Source organism: Apteryx mantelli, chromosome 4, assembly GCF_036417845.1.
Source record: "Apteryx mantelli isolate bAptMan1 chromosome 4, bAptMan1.hap1, whole genome shotgun sequence".
Classification (NCBI taxonomy): Eukaryota; Metazoa; Chordata; class Aves; order Apterygiformes; family Apterygidae; genus Apteryx; species Apteryx mantelli.
Window position 1 is genome coordinate 86,416,924 of NC_089981.1, and position 8,092 is coordinate 86,425,015.

Consider the following 8,092-nt stretch of genomic DNA (forward strand, 5'->3'; position numbering starts at 1 on the left):
AAGATGGACAACGCAGGTATGAAAAGCAAGGAGTGAAACTTCTAGGCATGCCCAGTCCAAAGTAGGATCTTTGAAAAGTGACAAAGTGAGCAAGTCAGGCAAAAGCAACTAAAATTCTCCCTGTGTGAGAGACAGTCAACCTTTTGATAGGATTTGTAAAACAATAACAATCAAAACTTTAAAAACTTAAAAAAGGAAAAAAGCAAACAATCCCACTGTTTCAGCTATTGTGTATCTGATTACCAAAAACTGGCTTTTTAGAACTGCATTTTTTTAATGTACCTGCACAGTGTTTTTATTTTTATTTGTAAAAAGCCTGTTTGGAATAAAACAGCAATTATGAGACTGATTCTCTTGTTAACTAAGAAGTGGTGCTAGAAGTGGTACTGGTACCTCAGCAGAGATACTTTAATGTAAAGCCAAAGTAAGATCCAAGCTGAGTCCAGTGCTGTATTTCAGGAGAAGTATGTATTTCCTTTTTCAAGAGAACGTAGAAAATGCTGGTAGAACAGGCCAGCTCTGAAGACGTTAGAGGAATAATGAAAATCTCAGTGTGGCTGTAAAAAATGTTCCTTTTGCCATTCAAGCAGCTGCACTTGTTTTCACCAGTTGCAGTCTGGCTCTTTAGTGAAGAGCTACTTTGGAAAATGTAATTCCTTGGAGTTGTTTGTTCAGTTCCCTTTGTTTTAATTGACAAGCTTAGGCAGTCGAAAGGAAAGGGTAGGAGGGAACTGGTCTTAGCACACTTAGGAGCATCTCCTCCTGTAATTCACGTCATTAAAATGTCTCCGACATATGACTTTATTTATTTATTTATGGTTTTAGGCTTGTTTCTGCTCAAGCATGGATCTGGTGAGACGAGTGTTTTTCACAGGGCAGGTTGTTTGCAAACTTTGGAGCCCAAAAGGTGCAGCTGCTCTAAAAATAACACAAGATGCAAGAACTGGTTTGGGAAGGTGTCTCTCTGCCGGAGTCCAGAGGCATCTCCTGAAATGCTGCCATTAGGGGAAAAGCTTGCCTTGTAAACAGAGCTGGCCTAATTTGTAGAGGTGCTGAACATCGACCTGCAGTGGTTGCTGTTAGGTCCTGAGCATGCAAAACCTGGAAGCAGGACAAATGTTAGTGGCTGGCATTTTATCAGAAACACGCCTGAGCAAATTCACGATTAGCAGGGTAAAGGGTGCAACCAAAGACAGCAAATAATTGCCCCTTAGCCAGTAACCTCTGCAAGCAGAGTTGGGCACACGGGCTCCAGGAGACCTGCCAGCTCCCGGGCTTCTTGCTGCACCGCCAGAACAAGACGTTTGTCACAGTCAAGGTCTGTATGTGCATGAATCACCTCTTTGTCTGCCCGTTCTTTGCAGGGTGACGTCCCCAATGACCCGGTGTTTAGCTTCAAGAGGAGGCCCACAGGCTTGCTGTCCTGGTGCAGAGCCCCCAGGAAGGCTTTTCAAGGAGGTCAAAGAGGAAAAATCCTGGCTGTAGAGCCCCAAATACAGCTGGGACTGAACCACAGGCAAGAACCTAAGCGATGTTCCCTCTCATCTACAAGAGCTGTGACGCAGGGGTAAGTGTGTCTTGTGTAGAGCGTAGACATAATATTCTCTATTTTTGATTTGCTGGATCTTTAAAATACGCAATGGTGCATCTACCACTGAATTAAGCAGTGTTTGCTTTTCAAACCTTCCACATTTGTATTTTTAGCTCCATTTTGGCATTCACTCTTTTGGTTGGAATATATAACACACTCGGTTATTTAGCCTGCCTGGACCGAATTCAGCATATGTGTAACTCCATGGGCTTTAGCAGAAGCTACGTTCAAGGTGAATTACTCTCTGTGGGGCTAAGGAAATACAGCTTCTGTAGAAATGCATGTCAGCTCCCTCTGTAAATGCTACACTGTTTCCATCCATGGTTATTCCTTTGTGGTTTGGGTTATGTATTTACATTTTACGGAATAAATACTACAGCTTTCCCCATGACTAACACTTCTTAGTAACCAATAAGCTACTCAAATACACTATTGCCTCCTACAAGAGCCTAAACCACACTGTTCTCCACTGGGTTTCTGTCCCCAGCTGGCCACCTCCTTGCACAGAGGCATGGTTAACCAGCATTACATAAGTAGCTTTGGATCTGAGTTTAATAGGCCGGCATACTAGAGAAGGTACTGGATAGTGCGGGACTGCATTCCTCAGCGACAAACATTTTAAACATGGACACTGTCTGATCCTAACAAAGTCTGAGTGAGGTCTGTAGACAAAGAGAGGAACATCTTGCTGCTTCTCCCACAACGAGAGCGCGAGTTGCTTTTTCTGATCCAGAGGTCTGTTTTAAGAGCTGCGCTATACAGGCACTTGCATAAACTTTGTTTATAGACTGGAATATTTTCAATGAAAATGTTATTTAACTTTAAAAAGTTGCACAGCAGCTACTCCAAAAATTGTTTTCCCTTGTTAAGAATAACACACAGTGTGATACATTTGAAATGGTGATAGCAATATTTCACAAATTTTGATGGATTCATAGTCCAAATACCTTGCTAACAGATGTTTCTTTTAAACTCAGAGTGCTATAGGAATAACTCAGAGATATTACAGCGTCAGCACTGCCTTTTATCTGTATGTGTCCTTTCAGTGACATCCCTAGGCTTTTTTAATGCATGGGTCAGGTCTGAGCTAAAAAAGTTTAAACATTAAGAGAAGTCATAGCTGATTTTGAGTTTTGGGGCAGTACTTCAGGTCTGTAGGGAAGCTGATGCGTGCTCCCTTGGGCCTGCTGTCTCCTTGGGCACAGCAGCCTGGTGGTTTGTGGGAATCTGCTGGTTTACAAGCGTCATTTCTGAGCTTGCTGTTGGTTGTGGTTAATTTATGAACTTTAGCCCTGCACATCAAAATCTTAGCAAAGAGCAGAGCCTGGCATAAAGATTTAGGAAGACGGGGCACATCTGGGTTCTTCCAGGTGGCTGAACCTATAGATTCGTGCCATAAGTCAGCAAAATCCTTATTGACTGCCGCGAAAGAGGCATGTGTATGAAAACTAGAAGACAGTAATACAGTTTCAGTGATGGCTCTTTTAGACCAAGGGACCTGGAGATGCCATACACTCCTCTGACCGCATCTTTCAGTTACATATATTAACAAACTTTTCTCCCCTTGGGTGCTACTTTGCCCAACACAAAGGGACACCCCAGCAGGGCAAAGGGACAGTGTTTTGAAGCCCTGCTGGAGTTCTCCTTGTTGGGGTTGTGGGGTTGTTCAGTCTATTTTGTGTCTCCTCAGTGTGGGGACATCTCATAGCTCTTCATGCAGGGCCATCTCCCAGGAGCTGCCTTCTCCATGCCGTGTTTGTACGTCACCCCCAGCGTGCCTGGTTGGCGCTGCGTGTTAGCACCAGAGCAGTCCCCTCGGGAAGAGCCTGGAAAGCCTGGCTCTCGCTTCCAACCCCAGAGCCGGCTCTGCCCCATGAGCAGGGCAACCTTCGGGAATCCTGGGGCTGATGGAGGCATCCTTCCTCGAGGCAACGCCTGCTTGTACCCCTCGAGTGTGACCAGACTGTGCCGTGCACAGCCCAGCCCGGCTCCGGTGGTGCTTGCCTCACCTCCAGGAGGGGTCCGGGAGCCCGGCCGGGCAGGAAGGGGGGGGCGAGAGTTATCCTGGCTGCCGCGGAGGGAAGGGGAATGAGAAGGGAGAGCAGATCCAGCGGGTGGGTGGGAACCGAGGGCAGGCAGTGGGGATAATCCACAGGCCCGGCACCGGCCTCCCGCTCCGCGGCGGCGTGTAGGGGCTTCCCAGCAGCACGGCCCCGGCGGAGCCTCCCTGGGCCCGGCCGCCGGCGGGTGGTGCGAGCAAGGGAGGAACCAGGTCTCCCTCTCCATCCCTTTCTCCATGCAGCTGCTTTCCATTCCCCAGCGCTCCCTCCCCTCTCGTAAAGGGAGAGGCGCTTCCCGAGTTTCCCCGTCCAAGCCGGCCTCGCCGACGGTCCGCTCGGACCCGGCGCGCCAGCGCGGCAGCCGCGGCACCTCCCGCCCGGCCGCCTCGGCTCGGCGGCGACGCCGGGGTCCGCGGGGGAGGCCGGCGGGGCCGGGGGGGGGCCCCGGGATGCACCTGAGCGCAGCAGCGGGGCAGAAGCCTCCCGCGGGCACCTCGCGCCGCCGAGACCCACCTGAGCCGCGGGCGGCTCGCGGGCGCCGGGGGCGGCGGGCGCCGCGGCCCGGGAGCCGGGAGCCGGGCGCGGGCGGCGGGGCGGGCCGGGCCGTCCCCCGCGGGGCCGGGCCGGGCCGGGCGGGGGCGGGCCGGGGGCGGCGGGCCGGGGCCGGGGCCGGCGGGGTGCGCGGCTCCACGTGACTGCGGGGCCGGGAGAAAACCGGGGCCGGCGGCGGCGGCGGCCGCACTGCGCCCGGGCGGCGATCGCGGGAGGCGCTCGGTAGCCGCTGCCCCGAGGCTTTCGGCGCGCTGGGTCCGGGCTGGCTCTCCAGAATCATGGACTGTGCTGATATGCCTTGCTTGCTGTCAGTGAGTACAGCCCTCTTCTTCCTCGGCGTCGCTGGTTTTTTTTTAATTATTATTATTACTATTATTTTTCTTTTTTTTTTTTAATCCCCCACCCTGTGCCCCCGCCGGGGTGCGGCGGCGGGACGCGAACTCGCGGCCGCGCGTCCCGCCGCGCCGGGCGCCCCTTCCCCTTCTTCGCCTTCGCGTCCGCCGCCGGGCGCCGCGGCCCCGCCGCAGCTCGCCCCGGGCCGGTCCGGCGGGGCCGAGCGGGGCCGCGATGCGGCGGCGACCCGCCTGGCCGCGGGGGCTGCTCGCAGCCCGGGGCGAGCGGCTGATCCCTGCCCTCGGGACGCGCCCGCCGCCGCTCGGGGGCTTCTTCTGATCTCGTTTTGCCACTTATTGTTATTATTTTTAAATTTCCTCGGAAGAGGAGGAGGAGGAGGAGGAGGAGGGGGGTTGCTTTTCATCCTGACTTTCCTTGTTGTTTGTTGTTGCGTTTTTTACACCCCAGAGACACCATGATTCCTGGTAACCGAATGCTGATGGTCATCCTACTATGCCAAGTCCTGCTAGGAGGTACTAACCATGCTAGCCTGATACCCGAGACCGGCAGGAAGAAAGTCGCAGAGCTTCAGGGACAAGCCGGATCTGGACGCCGCTCTGCCCAAAGCCATGAACTCTTGCGGGGTTTCGAAACAACTCTGCTCCAGATGTTCGGGCTGCGAAGGCGGCCTCAGCCCAGCAAGTCAGCCGTCATTCCTGGTTACATGCTGGATCTCTATCGGCTCCAGTCCGGAGAAGAGGAGGAAAGCCTCCAGGAAATTAGCCTGCAGTACCCGGAGCGATCGACCAGCCGGGCAAACACTGTGAGGAGCTTCCACCATGAAGGTCAGTGATGGGAGGAGGTAAATTCCCAGCCCTGGTAGCGATGGGGATTTTGGTGTGTTTGGAGGCTCGCGATCGCATTAGAAGCGGGACATGCCCAGCCCTAAATTTATGGGAGGAAAACTGCCCCCCCCCCCAAGCCTGCCCTGTGTGGGTGACAGGCGTGCTGCGCTCTATTTTTTTTCCAGCATCCTGTGCTTAACCCGAGCTTGACCATATTTTGAGGCGCATTTCGCTTCTGTTGACACCAGCAAGTTTCCTTCGGTCCCTCTGCCACGGGGTCACTCCCTGGGCTCGTGGGGATTTAATGGCTCTGGATCGGATGCGGGAGTAAAGTTGAGGGCGGGATCTCGCCCCTGGTGTGTTTCTTTTGAACTATCAAAGCGATTGCTGCCTGGTTTTGCTCTTTAAAAAAAAAAAATACTACTCGAATTTAATACTTACAGCTGTGTGTTTATAAGGTTTATTCAATAGGCCCTTGTAATCTGATCCAAATGTTTCCTAGCGGATGTTTCTTTTCCAAAGTAAATCTGAATTATTAATCCAGCCGCATCATTACTGCGTTGGAATTTGCTTCTCTTTCTCCCTCTGCCCCCCGCGCCGGGTAACAAGGCACCTCTGTGCTCCCTGGCGCCGCACCTCGCCGGGGAGATGCTTCTGGGGCGGGGGGGAGCCGAAGGGGGGAAAAGCCCGCCCGAAACGGAAAGAGAGGCGGGCAGGGGCGACCCCGTCCGGGTCCCCGCGCGCGGCGGCAGGTGTGCGTGTTGCGGCCGCGCCGGGGCTCGCGGCTGGGTGCCCCCGAGGTTGACGCGCTCTTTCTTTTTGTACCGCTTTCCCTCCCCCTGCTGCTCCGCTCCGCTCCGCTCCAGAGCACCTGGAGACGGTGCCGGGCCCCAGCGAGGCGCCCCGGATCCGCTTCGTCTTCAACCTCAGCAGCGTGCCGGAAAACGAGGTGATCTCCTCGGCGGAGCTGCGGCTGTACCGGGAGCAGGTGGAGGAGCCGAGCGCAGCGTGGGAGAGGGGCTTCCACCGGATAAACATTTACGAAGTGATGAAGCCGCTGTCGGAGCGCGCTCAGGCCATTACGCGCCTGTTGGACACGCGTCTGGTGCACCACAACGTGACGCGCTGGGAGACCTTTGATGTGAGCCCGGCCGTGATCCGGTGGACCAAGGACAAGCAGCCGAACCACGGGCTGGTGATCGAGGTGACCCACCTCCACCACGCACAGACTCATCAGGGCAAACACGTCAGGATTAGCCGATCTTTACCTCAAGGGCGCGGGGACTGGGCTCAGCTCAGGCCGCTCCTGGTCACTTTTGGGCACGACGGGCGAGGCCACGCACTGACCCGCAGAGCCCGCCGGAGCCCCAAGCACCAGCGTTCCCGCAAGAACAAAAAAAACTGCCGCCGCCATGCCCTCTATGTGGATTTCAGCGACGTGGGCTGGAACGACTGGATCGTGGCGCCCCCGGGGTACCAGGCGTTTTACTGCCACGGGGACTGCCCCTTCCCTCTGGCCGACCACCTCAACTCCACCAACCACGCCATCGTGCAGACGCTGGTGAACTCCGTGAACTCCAGCATCCCCAAGGCGTGCTGCGTGCCCACGGAGCTGAGCGCCATCTCCATGCTCTACCTGGATGAGTATGACAAGGTGGTCCTGAAAAACTACCAGGAGATGGTGGTGGAGGGGTGCGGGTGCCGCTGACCTCCTTCCCCGCCGCCCTCTCCTCCCCCTTCTCTCTCCCTCCCGTCCCACCCCCCGAACTGCTTGCTATAGCTGGACTCTTCTCTAAACTAAACGTTCACCTTGACCTTATTTATGACTTTATGTGCAAATGTTTTTGACAATAATGATCATATATTTTGACAAAATATATTTATAACTACATATTAAAAGAAAAAAATAAAATGAGTCATTATTTTAAAGGTAAACGCATTTTGTGTCTCACCTCTCAGGGTGCTGCCGAGGCTGTGTTGGCCAGGAGCGCGGCTGGGAATACGTCCCTCTCCTTCTCATCTTCTTCCCCCGCCTCCGCTTTCCCTCCCCCCCTTTCCCCCCCTAAAAGACTTCGCAAATTTTAGTCTTTCTATTTCTCGCTGAGGTGCCGCGGATCCCCGTGTGCTGGGGCTGTGCCACGTGGGAGACGGAGATTTAAGAGCTGCTTCTCCCGGCCGATGGGAATAGAGCCGACCTTGCTAACCCAGCCCAAGCGTTTGCAAAGCAACCCACCAAAAATGCATTTGAAAAGAAGGTGAAGATTTTACCTGAGGGCTTTATGCTAAACCCACTGGGTTTTATACCCTTCGTCCATCTTCAGGATTCCCCAGGTTTTAAAACTATTAACGTTTTCCCCCCCTCCCTCCCCCCCTCACTGGAGATGGACCTCTTTGGGAAGCTTCAAAGGTTCGCATGGGTCCTTTGAAGATCAAATCGCCCCATTACAATGCCAAAAAAAAAAAAAAAAAGATATCTGCAGCAGTTAAATATGTGTTGGCTAATAGCTACCTGTGCTGTGTCCTTTCCAAATTGCTTCCGAGCAGGAAGGCGAGCGGAGCTAAGCAGGTACGGCTGTCGGCGTCTCGAGCCTGCCCTCCTTGGCTCCGGCGCCTTGGCCTGACCGTGTTTGGCTTGGAGAAGCGGGAGCCGGGGCCGCGGGCTGTGCGGCACGGCGGGGCGTGCGTGTGCGCGCGGGGCTCGTATCCCCCGA

At 54.4% G+C, this 8,092-nt stretch overlaps 1 protein-coding gene across 2 annotated transcripts; it reads left to right on the forward strand.

Annotated features, from left to right (window-relative positions):
• Nucleotides 1–1,508: 1,508 nt before the first annotated feature.
• Nucleotides 1,509–7,316, forward strand: BMP4 (bone morphogenetic protein 4). 2 transcript variants are annotated; one of them, XM_013954883.2, is made up of 3 exons: nucleotides 1,509–1,567; nucleotides 5,005–5,381; nucleotides 6,248–7,316. In XM_013954883.2, exons 2-3 carry the CDS (start codon nucleotides 5,012–5,014, stop codon nucleotides 7,087–7,089), a joined length of 1,212 nt encoding a protein of 403 aa, XP_013810337.1. In that variant the 5' UTR covers nucleotides 1,509–1,567; nucleotides 5,005–5,011; the 3' UTR covers nucleotides 7,090–7,316. The 2 variants fall into 2 exon arrangements, with proteins under 2 accessions (XP_013810337.1, XP_067151763.1); XM_067295662.1 differs by lacking the exon at nucleotides 1,509–1,567 and adding an exon at nucleotides 4,365–4,514.
• The last annotated feature ends 776 nt before the right edge of the window (nucleotides 7,317–8,092 follow it).

Excerpts from the sequence above, each read along its gene's own strand:
- BMP4 (XM_013954883.2), top strand. The coding sequence starts at position 5,012 with ATGATTCCTGGTAACCGAATGCTGATGGTCATCCTACTATGCCAAGTC. Across the intron at positions 5,382-6,247 it reads GAGGAGCTTCCACCATGAAG|AGCACCTGGAGACGGTGCCG; the intron begins GTCAGTGATGGG and ends GCTCCGCTCCAG.